General features: G+C 46.6%; 1 protein-coding gene across 3 annotated transcripts in view; it reads left to right on the forward strand.

Annotated features, from left to right (window-relative positions):
* The window catches only part of POPDC2 (popeye domain cAMP effector 2), a 52055-nt gene extending 35265 nt beyond the window's left edge, over positions 1 to 16790 (forward strand). Inside the window, exons 3-4 of one of the 3 annotated variants that reach the window (XM_086935849.1) lie at positions 1707 to 2100; positions 13465 to 16790. In XM_086935849.1, coding sequence (XP_086791975.1) covers positions 1707 to 2100; positions 13465 to 13550 — 480 coding nt within the window. In that variant the 3' untranslated portion in view covers positions 13551 to 16790. Of the gene's footprint in view, positions 1 to 1706; positions 2239 to 13464 lie in introns of all 3 variants that reach the window. The other 2 variants (XM_086935848.1, XM_086935847.1) reach the window with 2 other exon arrangements.
* Positions 16791 to 17968: the final 1178 nt, after the last annotated feature.

Below are 17968 nucleotides of genomic sequence, written 5' to 3' on the forward strand. Positions count from 1 at the left end.
TAGCATTTAAAAAACCTATGGTCTATTTTTGAATATGTGTTTCAAGGGTTACATTACACTGAAAGGAGGTCTGTCACTCTGTCACAAGGATGGTCTCATCAGTGATGTCATGAGTGATGTCACTGACCATGTCATGAGTGATGTAATATGTGACGTCATCAGCAGTGCATTGCAGGCGCGCAAGTTATAGTGAGTCCAACTAACTATAACGTGGGAATTTCAATGGTTTTATGTCAGTAAAATTTCCAGCTAACTATAAGTGGTGTCAAACCTATGGTTTTTTCAGTGAATATATATATACGTACACATACATTCTATCTGCATTCGTCCTTATTTTAATCCGTGTAGGGAGATGAAAACCTAGGGAAACAGAAGCAGCATCCAAAGTTGTGTAGTGTAGAACTTCTGACAATATTACTTCCTCAAGATTTTGGGGAATTGGGCTGGGTAAAGCCTACTACTGTTTATATCTTCCTGAGGATTCCTTGATCACTTGGTGAGATGGGGTTGTCTGCTGGGTGCTTAATGTATTTGCTACAGGATTAGCGGGCATTCAAGTCGTTCACCAGCATCAATCCACACGTATGTCAACAGTAGCTGAGAGCCAGGGCTCTCCGTCAATTCTTCGGTGGTCCATGAAATGAGTTTGAAGCTCCAGTTCTCATCAGTGGAGCAATGACCCGTTCGCCTGAGAGAACCACAGATCTGGCTTTAAGCAGCCCCCTTACTGTAAGTCTCAGCACAAACTGCGCTCATTCAGAGCCAGGGGATCTGAGCCTCAGTTTCACTCTCCAGAGAGGTTGTCCCCGAGGCAGACTGGAGATGCTCAACCTCAGACCAGTCTGAAAAACTTGTATTTCTCCCCTGTAAGTTTGAATCAGATTTGCAGGGAGGTGGAACCCTTCCTTAATGATGCATTATGACGAATGTATGATGTTACAACGCATACATTTACAATGTATGCCTTTACAACGCAGTTTTTACATCACAACATCCTTTACAGTGCATTCTTTTACATAGCATGCCATTACATCGCATTCTCGGAAACTACCTTTACAACGCATACCATTACAACGCATACCATTACAATGCATACCATTACATTGCATTTCAGGTAAGTGTTGGATAGTGTAGGGGTAATAATTACCATTCTAACTCCAGTGAGTGCAATAGTAGGGTAAGTGATGGACAGTGTAGGGGTAAAAATGACTATTCTAACTCATGTGAGTGCAATAGTAGGGTAAGTGATGGACAGTGTAGGGGTAAAAATTACTATTCTAACTCCAGTGAGTGCAACAGTAGGGTAAGTGATGGACAGTGTAGGGGTAAAAATTACTATTCTAACTCCAGTGAGTGCAACAGTAGGGTAAGTGATGGACAGTGTAGGGGTAAAAATTACTATTCTAACTCCAGTGAGTGCAACAGTAGGGTAAGTGTCGGATAGTGTAAGTGTACTATGCATTGTCATGGTATGTGTTGTAATGACTTGCGATGTAATGCTTGCGTTGTAATGACATGCATTGTAGTGACATGCAATGTAATGGCTGCCTTGTAGTGACATGCGATGTAAAGGATGTTGCGATGTGATGACTGCTATGTAAAAGTAGTGCAATGTAATGACTGCGTTGTAAGGGTTGTTTCCCCTTTATGACACACCGCGTGCTCATGTTATCCTTGAATAAACTGTGCTTTACTCCCTGCTGCAGGTCACCCTCACCGCAGAGACAGACTGCTGCTACATCAGCTGGCCCCGGAAGAAGCTCTACCTGCTGTTGGCCAGTGAGAAGTACATCGCCCGTCTCTTCTCTGTCCACCTCGGGTTCGACATCTCCCAGAAGCTCTATGCGCTGAACGACAAGCTCTTCACCAAGTTCGGCCTCCGCTTTGACATCCGTCTGCCCAGCCTCTACCACGTCCTGGGACCTTCATCATCAGAGGCGGAGCTGGAGAAGGACTCCAGAGGGTCAAATGAGATGTTGCAACCACCTTCCTTCCACCATCAGATGCCGACACCGCTCCAGAAGACCGCCCCTGCCCTGCCTCACGTTCCCCAGCCCGCCTCCTACGCCAGGTCTTCCTGGCCCGACCACGATGTGCTGGGTGAGGATACTACAAGCCTATCTCCGGAAGATTTTGCTGAAATGCCAGGGTCTTTTATGGACTATTTGAGCGAGAGGGAGTATATGAAGTGAGGGCTCTGGTAAGCACTTCCCGCTTCGGCTGGTATAGGAACCCCGTGTAAGTACACAGTGCATGAGAAGGTCGGCCTCGAAGCTAACATGCTTGGACCTGTGGAGGTGTCTGCTTCTGACACGCTTGTAGCATGAGCTCGGCTTGAAGTGTGGGGTGACTTTGGGCAGGTCGGGATCCCCTCTTAGAATACTGGCCTTACAATGTAGGCTTAATATGAATGTCACTGGATAACTGCATCCATTGCACCCAATGCTGGGACACTCCCGGGTAGCCATGCACTTTACAAGAACCCTTTGTCATTATATTTCAATGCATCAAAAAGCATGTTCTTATGGATATGCAGCCATAGTTTTGAGGACCACAGAGGGTTGCTTTGAGTATCTCGAAAGGAGGCCGTCTTTTACCCCGGTACATGTCGCTGATGTCAACAAATTCAGTCTTCACATCCTAATAGCACATAGTTAGAAGTGTGCTTCCTTCTGCGTCAAAGGCTACCTGAATTAAGCAGTAAGTGCTCTTAGAGTGGTCCCATCTCGAGGAGCGGGGCTAGGAAGCTCAAAGATATGTTACACAATTTGGGATTTTTGAGGACATTAGACATAGAAAACTCCTTGCTGGATAGAACCCTCTTCTTCCATATTCCAGTTCTGCTCAATATCAGAGGGGGCGATTCACAGAATTAATCTGAGATAAAGGCATAAGCGTACTACTTTTGGTATTCACAGAAGACATTTAGTAGTAGTAGTAAAGGTAGGACTCCTAACTTTACTACTACTAAACTGAGATAAAATCCTAAAATTATTACTTTTGGTATTCACAGAAGGCATTTAGTAGTATTAAAGTTAGGACTCCTAACTTTATTACTAGTAAATGCCTTTTGTGAATACCGAAAGTCTTAAAGTTAGGATCTTTTGTGTGATATAAGGATATACTTTTGTTGTACACAACAGAATGCTGTAACTAGATGCTGACACCTGGTGTAGTCATGGGTGACCCACTGCTGAGGCAACACTGGCTTATCCAACTACAGCGAGCTTCTTGTCACGACCAATGCTTGTTAATACGAAAAGTCCTTCCCAGAAAGCAATTTATAAATCACTGACATCAGGGCTAGGGTCAGTGTCCTGGTGAGGCACAGGCCTGGTGAGTTCAGTTTGTGTTAATCTCAGGGCAGTTTTAGGGTTAGGGCTTGGGGCAGAGTCAGGGTTTGTCTTAATGTCTCCCTGTTCAGGGAGAGGGAATAGGAAAGATTTGGGTTTGTGTTAACAAATGGGGTTGGTATAGGGGTGAATATAGGAAAGGGTTAGGGTTTGTGTAGGCTGTTAGGGATAGGTTTAGGGTTCAGTTTAGCTTTAGGGTAGGGAGAATTTAAGTGAGTCTTAGGTTTATGGTTGAAGTTAAGTTTAAGTAAGGGGTAAGGAATTTAATAGGTTTTAGTTTAAGTATAAGTAAAGGTAAATTTAACTCAGAATACCCCAAAAAAGGTTACTGTTTTTTAAGGAAAGCGCTAGTAACCCACAATTTTAGCCCGCTAAATTAATCCGTCAAGATTAATTGGAAAGTAACTTGGCACATGTTGTGTTCACGTGGAACCTTAATGTCTTCCCACAATGGCTTCACGCCCACATGCCCACCTCGTGGCGCTCACAGCTTCTCCTAGACGTCTCTTGCATGTCTCTGGCCTCTCTCCACTATCACTCTCACCACTTTCTCACTTCCAGGGCCCTCGGTTCTCAGCAGCATTTTTTACCTCATGTTACTCTGTGCTTTCAATGCTTTTGCACATAATAATCACTGTAGCAAACCTCCTTCTAGGCGCTTGATCCGTGGTGGTGGGCGCTGATACTCTCTCCCTGTTTGCTAGATGAGGAAGGCTAAGCTGTGGGTTGATGCATGGACTGAGGAGGCGCGGATCTTTCAACAGAAGTTGTTTCTGCGTTCCACCCTGTTCCACCCCTGGTAGCTATGTCGTTTGATTAACTGTGAGAGAGAAGCCCCCCTGCTGTTCTAAACCAAAAGGGGGCCAAGTTAACAGTTCACCCCCAGCAGGTTAAAGCTACTAACAGGTTTTCAAGTTGCATTTAAAACTAAAACTACTTAGCAATACAAAGTATCCAGTTAAAACAGTTCTTTTCATAAAGAAAGAAGGAGACATGACCTTAGGTAAAATAGACACATTTGGTAAATTGAAGCAGTGCTGCTTGACAAGGATCTCTCATCTACCAGCTGAGCTTTTCTGGGAGGGAGTCAAATCAAAGACTGTCTCTTACCACCTATTTGCCACCCGATAGCCACCCAGCCCCTCAGACTAAAACTCTGCCAAAGTCCAAAACAAAACTTATTTACACCCATGATTACTGCTCCCACATCACAGCCTGCACCTGATCATTGCCCTTCCGTCTCTACATCGTCTCACTCTCGGAGAGACACCTTGGTGTTCAATTTACTTCACAAATGAAGCGAGCGGCAGTGCAAGCTTCGTTCCCGCACATAACAGACACAGAACATGCAACAGCAGTGCAAGCTTCCCTCCCACACATAACAGGCATAGAACATGCAACAGCAATGAAAGCTTCCTTCACACATAGAACAGGTACAGAACCTGCAACCGCAGTGCAGGCTTCGTTCCTGCACATAACAGGCACAGAACATGCAAGATCAGTGCAAACATTCTGCACACACAGAACAGGTACAGAACATGCAACAGCAGTGCAAGCTTCCCTCCCACACATAACAGACTCAGAACATGCATCTGCAGTGCAAGCTTCTTTCACACACATAACAGGCACAGAACATGCAACAGCAGTGCAAGCTTCCTTCACACACATAACAGGTACAGAACATGCAACAGCAGTGCAGGCTTCCCTCCCACACAAAACAGGCACAAAACATGCTACAGCAGTGCAAGCTTCATTCCCGCACATAACAGGCACAGAAGATGCAACAGCAGTGCAAGCTTCGTTCACACACATAACAGGTACAGAACATGGAACAGCAGTGCAAGCTTCCTTCACACACATAAAAAAGCACAGAACATGCTACAGTAGTGCAAGCTTCGTTCCCACACATAACAGGCACAGAACATGCAACAGCAGAGCAAGCTTCCTTCACACACATAACAGGTACAGAACATGCAAAAGCAGTGCAAGCTTCCCTCCCACACAAAACAGGCACAGAACATGTAACAGCAATGCAACCGTCCATCCCAAATATAACAGGCACAGAACATGCATCAGCTTCCTTCACACACATAACAGGTACAGAACATGGAACAGCAGTGCAAGCTTCCTTCACACACATAAAAAAGCACATAACATGCTACAGTAGTGCAAGCTTCGTTCCCACACATAACAGGCACAGAACATGCAACAGCAGTGCAAGCTTCCTTCACACACATAACAGGTACAGAACATGCAAAAGCAGTGCAAGCTTCCCTCCCACACAAAACAGGCACAGAACATGTAACAGCAATGCAACCGTCCATCCCAAATATAACAGGCACAGAACATGCATCAGCTTCCTTCACACACATAACAGGTACAGAGCATGCAACAGCAGTGCAAGCTTCCTTCACACACATAACAGGTACAGAACATGCAACAGCAGTGCAAGCTTCCTTCACACACATAACAGGCACAGAACATGCTACAGCAGTGCAAGCTTTGTTCCCTTACATAACAGGCACAGAGCATGCAACAGCAGTGCAAGCTTCCCTCCCACACAAAACAGGCACAGAACATGCTACAGCAGTGCAAACTTTGTTCCAGCACATAACAGGCATAGAACATGCAACAGCAGTGCAAGCTTCCCTCCCACACAAAACAGGCACAGAACATGCTACAGCAGTGCAAGCTTTGTTCCCGCACATAACAGGCACAGAACATGCAACAGCAGTGCAAGCTTCCCTCCCACACATAACAGGCACAGAACATGCAACAGCAGTGCAAGCATCCTGCACACACAGAACAGGTACAGCATGAGAAGCATCATCACAGGTGCGTATCGTGGGCCCTTGGAGGGTTACAGTTCATTCACTAGTCCCAGTGGCTAGTTGGCTCGCTGGTGCCAGTTCAGTGTTCACTCACCGAGAGGGAGGAATCACTTGATTTACTAACATTTCGATTTCTCTTTTCCTAACATTGCTTGTCGTGTTGCACTGCTCACCATGCACACCATGACGCATTGTTTCCTGCATGCGCAGCATGTTTGCATAACTTCCAATGAAGTATGTCCTCACCCAGGGCTGATGCCAAGAATAAGTGGCACCTGCCAGCGTGCCCTCTACTGGCAGATGAAAGACTTTCTGTGTGGCTGGTGAGGTCTTGAGTTCTGTGCAAACTTACAGGGTGGCATAGGCAAGGGATCATTTATTAAAGTCATGTGACCTGCGTAAAACATGTGCACAACAGGAAAGAGAATCTGTGACAGGTTGGGTACAACATGAACCTCTCAAACCTGGCGATGCCAAAGAAAGAGAAGGCTCCCAGAGGAGTCCATCCAGCCGGCTGGGGGGGGGGAGGGAGAGTGTTATTTACTAATAGCAAAGTTACTTGAAGTTAGCACTAGTAAAATTACTAGTAGCAAAGTTACTAGTAGTAACTTACCTTTGTCAATACCAAAAAGTAGTAAACTTTACACTTACGTCTACTAATTTTTGGTATTCACCAAGGTAAGTTACTACTGTAACTTTACTACTAGTAACGTTACTAGTAGTAGCTTACCTTTTTGAATACCAAAAAGTAGTATACTTAGACCTTTGGTCTAAGTTAGACTTTTGGTCTAACTTTACCTTTGTGAATTGGGCCCCGGATGTATCATCTGAACAGCACACACTTCCAGGTAGTACACGGCGACCTATGGCCATCTCAGAGTGTATCCGGGTCACTAATATCAGTGACTCACTGGAACAAGCTCTCCCCTTCTGCTCCCTCCGTGCCCTTGAGTGCCTCTTCTTGGCTGTTCCTGACCTCCCTTCCCATCTGAATAGCTGCCCCCTCATAACTGCTGAAGGTTCATGGCTTCCACAGTGGCAGCACCAAGGCCTGGCCAGGTATCCCTGCCGAGTTCAGGCACCGGGCTGTGCCCATTGGCGTCACCTGTGGACCTGGCACCGGGCTGAGCCCACTGGCATCACACGTGGACCTGGCACCAGGATCTGTGCCCACTGGCATCACACGTGGACCTGGCACCAGGATGTGTGCCCACTGGCATCACATGTGGACCTGGCACTGGGCTGTGCACACTTGCATCACATGTTGACCTGGCACCGGGCTGAGCCCACTGGCATCACATGTGGACCTGGCATTGGGCTGTGCACACTTGCATCACATGTTGACCTGGCACCGGGCTGAGCCCACAGGCATCACACGTGGACCTGGCACCGGGCTGTGCCCACTGGCATCACACATGGACCTGGCACCGGGCTGTGCCCACTGGCATCACATGTAGACCTGGCACCGGGCTGAGCCCACTGGCATCACACGTGGACCTGGCACCGGGATGAGCCCACTGGCATCACACGTGGACCTGGCCCCGGGCTGTGCCCACTGGCTTCGCACATGGACCTGGCCCCAGGCTGTGCCCACTGGCTTCGCACATGGACCTGGCACCGGGCTGTGCCCACTGGCATCACATGTAGACCTGGCACCGGGCTGTGCCCACTGGCATCACACAGGGACCTGCTATTTTTTCCAACAGAACTGTGTGCAGTGTTTGCCAATGCATTATACTCAACCTTAAAGACAAATTCATGTACTGAAAGTGAGAGTAAAAAAGGTAAATTCATTAATCAGGAGGTAAAAAGGTGAGGGGGCACCAAGCTCCAGGGGACCCACTCAAGCACTGTGCTCGGGCGGGCCTCAGAGTTCCTGGCTGGGTCCAGAGCATGGGGAGCCCCAAGTTTGCAGTGGGGCCTGCTCAAGTTTCGTTTCATCAGTGCCCGCAGCAGCATCCCCCGATAGGGGGGTAGATTTACTAGGAAGTGCTGCAGCGCGGCAACACGAGCCCTTTGGCTGCGCCACGCTGCAGCACTTCCGAAGCACAGGAATGCAACATATTTACAGTGATATGTCGCATTCCTGTTCTCTCCCCTGCGCTGGCGCACATACAGATGCCAAGCCCTGGTGCAGGCACCCTTGCACCAATCACTACAGGCATTTTCCTCTTTCAATGCGTGCGGTGGAATGCAGCACGCATTGAAAGAGGAAAAAACGAGGAGAAATGAAAACATTTCTCCTCGTTGCGCCTCCTTACACCTGCCCTGGGGAGGCGTAGCATTCACACGCATTTCCAGATTTACGATTCCTCGTAAATCTGGAAATGTGTCTCCTTCAATGGGTGTTGCGTGGGAACACCCACAGTAAGACCCATGAAACGCCCCTTTCAGGCAAAGTGCTGCGTGTAAAGGGGTCGTATTTACAAGGACAGGAAAAGTCACGCAGGGTGGCTTTTCCAGTCCTTGTAAATATGGAGCAGTAAAATACGCCACCAGTACGTCACAAAAAGTGACGTGCTGGTGGCGCAGGGGATTGTAAATCTGCCCCAGGGTTTGGACCGAGTGTCCCTGCGCCCAGGTCCAAAGTTTGCAGATGCAGCTCATTAGAATGGCCCAGGGCGGTGGCCCTGCAGGGAGACCGCTCCGGGTCACTCATCATGGTGGCCTCTCTTCAGAGAGGGGGGTGACAAGAGCAAGAAGCCTCAAGGCTTCTCTCTGGAGAGTGGAGGAGCAGAACATAAAGATGGTAACATTCAAACATAAAATAAAAATCATGGGGAGTCGACAGCAGTATCCTAAAATGACAAGAATTTGATTTTAAAATCTGGGAGGCCAGCGAAAAGATTGCTTGTGTCCCAGTTCAGGGAGGGCCTATCTTGGCAGTGCAGGCTGGACTGTTCCCATGAGGAGCAGGGTCAAGACTGATTTCCATATGGCTGGGTCCAAACTGATGTGGCAGGGTGGGTGGAAAACAATGGACTAGGGTGCCGCCTCAGTTGTTACCTGTGGCTGAGATTAATTCAAGCTTTTAATTTTTCTCTGTTTTGTGTACTTCTTTTAACTGGGACGGGTATGTCTAGACATGAGTCCCGTGCTCACTGTCACTGAAACCAAAATATACCCGACTGATGAGCCCATAACTAGGGCAAAACTGGTCCTGGTTTTTTGGTTTCTGGTTCAGGAAGGAACTGGCAGTTCCGGCTGGAGTGTAACCAATGGAGCTGGGTCAGGACTGATTTGCATATGGCTGGGTCAAAACTGAGGTGGCCTGGTGTGCAAAATAATGACAAACTGGGTTGCTCCTCTGTAGTTAACATAAATTCAAACATTTTGTCCATCACTTTTTTTTGTACACTCCGATTTAAAAAAATTTAAAAACTTGTCAAAAGTTTCTCAAGATTGTCAGTTATGGCTCAAAATGTCTTGGGTCCTGATTGACAAACTGCAGTTTGTTGTACATATAGTTCTACATTAGCACCACTTATGCACTACAAAATTAAATGCACCAGGCTATGAGAGGAAGTCACCATGTCTCCTCTCTTTTCTATGGGGAGAGCTCCGCACCTGTAACTTTACTACTTAGGGGCCGATTCCGATACTGTCCGGAAAGCCTCCAAATCGGGTTCGGCAGTAGCGGATCCGATTCAGAGGCTTATTTTCCGACCATGTCCTACACAGGTCCGGACAACCAAGTACAATGCAAATGAACGCGTAAGTGCTGACCGACCCTTATCTGGTTCCGAACCGCTCCATACAACCCGTACGGACACGATTCGTACCGAGCAATGGAGACATTTTATGACCAAGGGAGTACGATGCATAGGTCAGACAGTCGGATCGAGCTGAAAGCTCCGACTCGCAACACGTCCGGGAAGCTGCCTTTGGGGGGGCTCTACAGGGCCCCCATGCACCCGTAGCCTTACAAATCGGTCACAGGGGGTGACCCAAGGGTCTCCCCTACACATGCATGTACTGGCACCAACGCGTACACACTACAGGGGGCGCCCTTGTTTGCAACGTACCCATTCAGTCAATGGCAGCCCGTGTACGCATCGTACGACCGGTTCCCATTGACTTCAATGGGAGCCCGAGCGGCCCGAGTCCGTCAGCATACTGCTGCATCTTGCTCGCTCGGTCGGGCTCCAGGGGCACGGTTCGGTCGGAAAACCCTGCAGATCTGACTCGGACGGAGGGCTTTCCCAACGAGATCGGAATCGGCCCCAAAGTAGTAAATGTGAGAGAGACCAGCGGGAGTGGCCTGAACGGGAGAATACTCACTACTAAATGGGAGGGAATTTAGCAAGGAGAGAGGGATTTTATGAGGGACAGACACCCTCCCATGAACAAATGAGCACATTCCTATTCACAAATTTCACTTCTAAAGTTACTACACCCAAAAAGGTCCCAAAACAATTGTAAATGTACCCCACCTCAGAGCTTGAGTAAGTCCAGCAACACAAATGAGCAACCATTGGTACTGCAACACTCTCCCATAGAGAGTAATGAAGGTAGGTTCTTAAAATAGACCCACAGTTAATAATGTTAAAATACATACATTTTTTAAAAACTTTTTAAACATATAGGCAAATGTAATCTAATGTTAAAAACGAAGATATAAATAAACAATAAATATTTTTAAAACCTTTATAATTTAAAAATAAATGTAACTTTAATTGTTTTGAAAATATGTGAATTATTTTAAAATGAGGCTGCCTAACTTTTTGTAATTTGTAATACATAAAAAATAAATATAAAAATGCACTTTATGTGAGAAAATGTTACAGTAAATCTTTAATAAAATAATTTAAGCTTAATGTATTTAAATTAATTAAATAGTTAATGCAAGATTAGAATAATGGTGCTGTAGCATTTTTTAAATATTGTGTTCATCATTTAAAACTAATATATAAAATTAATTTATGTCATTATTTAACATAAAAATGTTTGCAATTTTTGAGGTTTAATGTTCTTTTTACATTTTTCATATGCTTTACCATAGGTAGATGTCCACCAAAATGATGGAGAAATCAACCTACATTTGGAAACATACTAGCAGTAACTTTACAGTCATACATTTTGCTTTGCCCTGTTTCAGGGGAGTACTTAAATGTACACTCGGAAATGACGAATAGCCCAAAGTAGTACCTTTTCTACTACGTGTAAGAGTAAATTTACCCAGGTAAATTTACCTTCATGAATATGCCCCTTGGTGCCTTTAATCCTGGTGCTCCCAGGTTGAGCTGAGAGCCAGGACATGAGGTTAACTGCTCTATAATAAGAGTGGTCCCATGCAGGACGATTCATCAGTCACTAAAATCCAGACCTCGTTGGAACAAAGACCCTTTTACTAAGAGCACGGAAGTCAACTGAGTGGTTTGCATGTTGGTCCTGCTGGCTCTAGTCCTGGTGTTCGGTAATGAGTGACTGTATCATAACCTTCTTTTTTCTTTCTGATTGGGCAGCCCTTCCTGGAGTGGTCTAAAAATCATGTCAAGAGTCAAGTAGCAGCCCCTTGAAGTAGGACCAAATGAAGGGGTCCTGGATAACCACCCCCTTCAGTAATACGAGTTGCACTTTTGTTGGTATTTAGCTCTGACCAGTTTGCTTTCATCCAGCTTCCCCAGCACATGGCCACTATCTCCGCCTTTATCTTGGGGTTTCCCAATCTCCATCCTGCTGCCTCCTTCCCCCAGTCTGACACTGGTTTTCACATGTTATAAGGGCCAATAATGAGTTTGGCGGTCTTGGAGTGGGCTGCCGCGCTCTAAGACCACCAAGGCCGCTGCCTGCCCGCCAATTATGAGTCTTGAGTGGTCTGCCGAGTGCGCTGTACGGCCGTCCTGCGGCTGCGCAGTTCAAGGGCTCATATCTGAGCCTTTAAACTGCGGCGCAGAGGGAGCGCCGAAGCAACTTCATGCACAGGATGGATGTTGCAGTCCATGCCGCGTAGGAACTGGAGTGCATCACACAGGGGGGCACGCCATGTGCCCCTTGCATGCATCCCCATACACAGAGGCATCAGGGGGCCCTACTTAATATCCTGATGACCACACTTTTTATGGCTGGATCACCGCATGAAAAGTGTGGAGATCAGGAAATATGCTTGGCGGTGCTGCAGCGGCACCGACAGCATGTTGCTTCCCCAGAACACTGTGCCAAAGCCAAGCGATAGCGGATCCCCGGAGGTTGCGGCAGTCCCCTGGCGGTCCAACCACCAAGTTCTAATACGGCAGTCAGACCGTATCCACCAAGGGTTTGGGGGTCCTACGGACTGTCATACTTGTAGTTAGGTCCTAAGTATGAGATGAGTGTGAATCCAGCAATGTACCTAAAGCTTAGGTGTATTTGTCACAGGCGTCTTGTTGCCCCATAACGCTCTCGTACGTCTGAAGAGCCAAGACGGAGTGTAATTTGACAAGATCAGGGTGTCTCATGACTACCACATATAATGGCTTGGCACCTAATTGATCCTTCTTTTAGTGACCAGGGCCAAGGGTCGGCTTCCCTCCCCTGACGGAGCGAGCCCAGTAACACTGTCTCTTCTATGTGAGTATGGCTAATCTGTCCCCAGTCTGCAATCCTATCTCGTCTTCCACCAACCTCAAGAAAAGAAAATAGAACTGAGCTTCTTTTCTCCTTGTTTAAACTTCGTTCTCTTGTGTACTACCAGCTTGAGTCATTAAAACAGACGTAGTTCAATTCCCTACAGTGAAATGTATTTACCATATAGTGAAATGCATATACCATATAGTGAAATGCATATACCATATAGTGAAATGCATACATTAAGCATTGAGATGTTTATGTGGTTTATTGTCTCTACTGGCCCCCATAAAAGGGACATCCTACTTAAGAGCAGTTTCTGATCTCCCTCTTGTCTCTCTCATACCTACGTAGCAGCAGCTGCTCTCTCATGTTCTAGACAGCTACTCCTTGAACAAGAGACCGCTGCACATGCAGACCTAAAGGATGCACATGGTACAAACCCAATTAAACCACAAACGCTTGAAGCTACTCATGGATGGAACAAAGCGCTACATCACAGCAGCTCAGTGTCAATTTGTTTGTCCAGTGATGTCTAGTGTTAAAGGCCTGTCTTGTCTCAGACTCTGCCAGGGTTTATTCATGTCTGAGTGGCTCACCTGTGCAAACATAAGATGGTCCAGGCCTGTCATGGTGGTTTAACACGAGTCCTTTTATTGTCACTAACGCATGATCTGTAACCGCTGAGATCACTATATCGCCCTTTGCTAATGATTCCTTTCTTTCTCTTCCAGCTTGTGAAGGCCTCCTGAGGAGCTACCCCCGAATCCTGGCAATGTCTCGAGCCCCCCTGGCTCCCACAAGAACCCCAGAACTCTAAGAGCCACATGATCATCACTTAACCTGTGTTCTGCACGCATTGCACCCCTGCACTATACACGTGTGTGTGTACGTGTGTGTTCACCCTCAGCCAGGAGCTCAATGGCATTGACTTAAAAATACAAAAGCTTTTTCCTGAGGTTCAGACCAAAAAGACACAAACTTCAGAGGTGGAATGACTAGAGAGCTGCTTCCTACCGCATCTTCAAATTTACCTCTGGCCTGGGCACCAAAGCTGTCGAGAAAGCTGGGTTTTGTCAACATGCAGAGGTATACAACCAGGAAGTTAGCATCTGGACTTAAAATAAAGCACATATTGTGCTCCTATGATCTGTGGCCAAGTGCCCCTTGGGGCAAACACCCAACGGGTGTGATCAAAGAAGCACGCATTCAATAAGGCAGTTTTCTGATGGGTCAGTGACGAGCACCAGAGCTTTATCTATCAAGTGATTTTGAGGCATAATGATGGCTGGAATCATGGGACTGTACCAGAGCGGGCAAGTGTCCAACACACACAATCCATGCCGCGTTTGACGCCAGGTTCTAAAACCACCAGTGAGATCCTAGTCATGGACCGTGATGAGAAATGATCAGTTAGAATCCTGTATCCGTCTGTTGTTCAGTTAGTAGTGGGCGGTGGGGAAGGGCAACAGGACGAGGGACCAGCATACATCAACAAATGCCTCACCTTCCACCAACCGACCAGAGACCTTCGATCTGCCTCCCTCTCCCTCACAGACACCCTGTGGATAAGGCCAAACCAACAGCGGAGGACGCCCCTTCTTGCACCTGGCGGGCAGGGCATGGGGAATCAATGGAGTCGCATCAGGACAGAGACAATGGGATCATATGTGTCACTTGTTGTTCTTGGTCATTGATAGGAACTCTATCTTGGTTGGGTTGAGATTCAGGCAGGCGCTCGAAATCTAGGTCTGGATGTTGTGCGAGCCGTGTTTGTGGAGCTTGGTGTCTGAAGCAGAGGAGTTTTCCAAGTGATATTGTGTATTCTTGGAATATTGGTGAATCTTGATGCTGTTATCTGTGAGTAGCCATCGAGCGGTCCATGTCAAGGTTGATGGAGTGATGTTGTGTGTCTTCAGTATATTGGTGAATCTTGATGCTGTTATCTGTGAGTAGAGCGCCAGGATGGTCCATGCAGAGGTTAAAGAAGCCGGGGGGACTTTATGGAACCCAGGGGAACCCTGCAGGTTATGGGAATTTTTTGTTACCTGGAGGTGCCCACATGAACATAATAGTGCTGTTTGGAAAGGCTAAAGGAGAACCAGTGAAGGACATTACCAGTGAATCCTATTCAGGCCTCCAGGGTGTGGATGGGGGGGTCAACTGGTGAAGACAGCTGAGAGGTCCAGCACTATCAGGAGGCAGGAGTCGTCTTCATCTGTGATCAGGAGGGCAGAGTCTAGGATGTGTTCTGCTGCACTGTTATTTTACACTTTGATTTATTATCACACTGTTGTGTCGATTTTCTGATGAGGGGGAGTCATTCATTTACTAACATGCTGCGGCGTTGTTTAGCTGGTGTTAAGGTATTCTTTGTTTCCTCATGCACGCTTCCATTGATTAGATGGTAAATGTTGTGCCCATCCCTGGATTCAGTCCATAAAAGGGGAGCTTGTGTCCCTTTCAGTGTGGCTAGTATGGAGGAGGTTCATCAATAGACATTTAAAACACAAAAAAGACCAGAGCAGTCTGGGCCATTTTGAAGTGTGGACCTCTTTGTTCTGTGCTGTTTGTGTCTTGTTTGCTGACCTTCCAACATGTCCTTGCTCTTCATATTGACCATCACATCCCTCGTTCTGTGCTCTTTTTTATTGAACCATAGAAACAGTGTCTTCGGTCCACATCAGAAAATACATTTTCTACAGCTAGAACTGCGAACGCTGTCCACTTGCCGTCCTCTTCAATCAGAGTGGGCCAGCAGCAGTTAGCCGCCGCTCCAATGAAACAAGGTGGTAGCTGGTGGACCAGACATTCTCTGACTGGGGACCCTTTGCCTTGACACATCTCTGACTTAGGAACTTCTCTTAAGGGGAAAGTTTTGTCTATAAATATTGTACAGAGCTTTGAATCACAGGTTTTTTAAGCACTTGAGGACTTCCTGGAAAAGAGGCAGGGAAGAGCCAGACAGCATTTATCCTTCTGTTTTCTGAGCCTTCAAAGACCGTCAGCACTTCTACTGCATTCACCATCTGAAGAGATATCTAGCAAAGCCCAAGAGGGACATATATAGGAAAGGGCTTTGAGGGACCTGACATGATGCCTTGTGGGAATCAAGAGGAACACAGCTAGGAAAGGGCTTCTGAGGGACCTGACATGATGCCTTGGGGGGGATCAAGAGGTACACAGCTAGGAAAGGGCTTCTGAGGGACCTGCCGTGATGCCCTCTGGGAAACAAAGAAACAGCTTCCTTTGGACCATAAGGGATATCTGGTGAGGATCAAACAGGTTGACCTCTAGAGTAACAGCTCCTAATGGATCAGATGGAATGTCTCAACTCACGACTATCCTTCTACACCCCCTCTCGCCAACTGCGTTCTTCCGGCCAAGCCCTCGCCACTGTACCTCGCATCAACAAGACCACCATGGGAGGCAGATCCTTCTCATACCTGGCTGCTAAAACATGGAACTCACTCCCCGCTTACCTCCGCCTTACCCAGAACCACCTAGCATTCAGAAAGCAACTTAAAACGTGGATATTTGACAAGTAATCCTCCTCCCCTTTTTAAGCGCCTTGAGACCCTCTGGGTATGTAGTGCGCTATATAAATTCTTTGACTTGACTTGACTTGACTACAGCATAGAACAACAGGCATACAGCAAATGAACTGGCTTTCAGTGGACCACATGGGGTGTTTAGCAAGGATCAACTAGGAACCATCTACACAAATTTACACCAGCATCGCTAATGGGATGCCTCATGGAACTCAACCAGCTTGTAGCTAGAGAAAAGGCCGCCACCGTATCGTAAGTGCCGGAAATAGATGGTAGCCCAAATAATGCTCTGTTTGAATGTGCAGTGCTGAAGGAGCAACCAGACGTGGAGGATGGGGCTACCAGGATGGCGTTTTGGGGATTTTGTTGAATTTAAAGAGTGTTCTTTCTTAGTTTTTCACTAACAGTATTAGAAATGTGCGCAAAATATTTAAGAAAAAGTGATCCAATGCCCCTTGTATCCTTGTGATAAAGTGACCATAGGCAATAAACATATCATGCTAACTACACTATCTGGTGGACGCATTTTCAGTACTTTGTTTGGTGGGCCTTCTTGTTCGACATGAAACTCATCGTTTCTTCTCACTGTACTTGACACACTGCCATCTCCATGAAAGCCATGTGTTCTGGAACTCTATCACGTTTTACACTGGTACAAATAAATTCAGATTTTGTTAAACAGTACAGTAAAAGAAAATACCTTTTTCACTCACCTCCATTCTGGGAAAAGAAGTACTTTGGCTTTTGGCAAACTCAACATCTGTGATTTATTCTCAATTGTATTTTTTCTTCCACAATTGATTCAAGCCCCTAAATTGTACAGAGGTGCCACCTTGTCTCAAAAAAGAGAAAAGTGAAACAATGTTTCCCAGGGAGGAAATTCCAGTTGACCAGTTATACATGGTTTCTACTAGATCCAGCTGAGTGTAAACGTTTTTTGGGGCAACTACTGAACTGTTGTAGAACAGATTACAGTGATTATAGTTGCCTCTTGGGCCCAGCTAATGTTTTCTAAAGGTCAATCAGTCAATCAGCTCAGATTTGTAGAGCACGGCTTATCACCCGCGAGAGTATCCGGGCGATGGGGTCAGTCAAACATCCAGGTCTGCAGTCTCTTTCTGAATCCATGGAGAGTGGGTGTTGTCGGAGGTGCAGGAAAGATCATTCCATGATGACGAGGTAGGAGAGGGAGCGTTTGACGCTGTTGAGTCCAGACAGATTCTAAATCTACCTCCTAGGTCCCCCTCATGCCCCAGTCGAAGGCTCCTCCACAGGATTCCAGTCAGGAAAAGAGGGCATTTTAAAATCCTGTGCCTAACACATAGAAGTATCTATGGCACCGGTCCTGGCTACTTAGTAAAAAAAATCTAAAGATATCAGCCTGTAAGAACGTTGAGGTCCAGTTCTAAGTTTCTTCTACCCCTTCCATGAGTCCACACCGTACAAAGCAGGGGTTGATCTTTTTCTTTTCTTACCCCTCATCTCTGGAATAAGCTGCCGTTCCATCATTCGTCTATTTCAGATAACCAGCGCTTCCACAAGGAACTGAAAACATGGCTGTTCTAAACAGAACTAGATATGACCCCAGTCTGCGGAATCTTTCCTCAAGCGCCATGAGACCTACTGTGATATGTGCGCTATATAAGATTCTTTGACTTGACTTGACTGTTGCTTCGTTGGATGCGGG

This window comes from Lissotriton vulgaris, chromosome 8, assembly GCF_964263255.1.
Source record: "Lissotriton vulgaris chromosome 8, aLisVul1.2, whole genome shotgun sequence".
NCBI lineage: Eukaryota > Metazoa > Chordata > Amphibia > Caudata > Salamandridae > Lissotriton > Lissotriton vulgaris.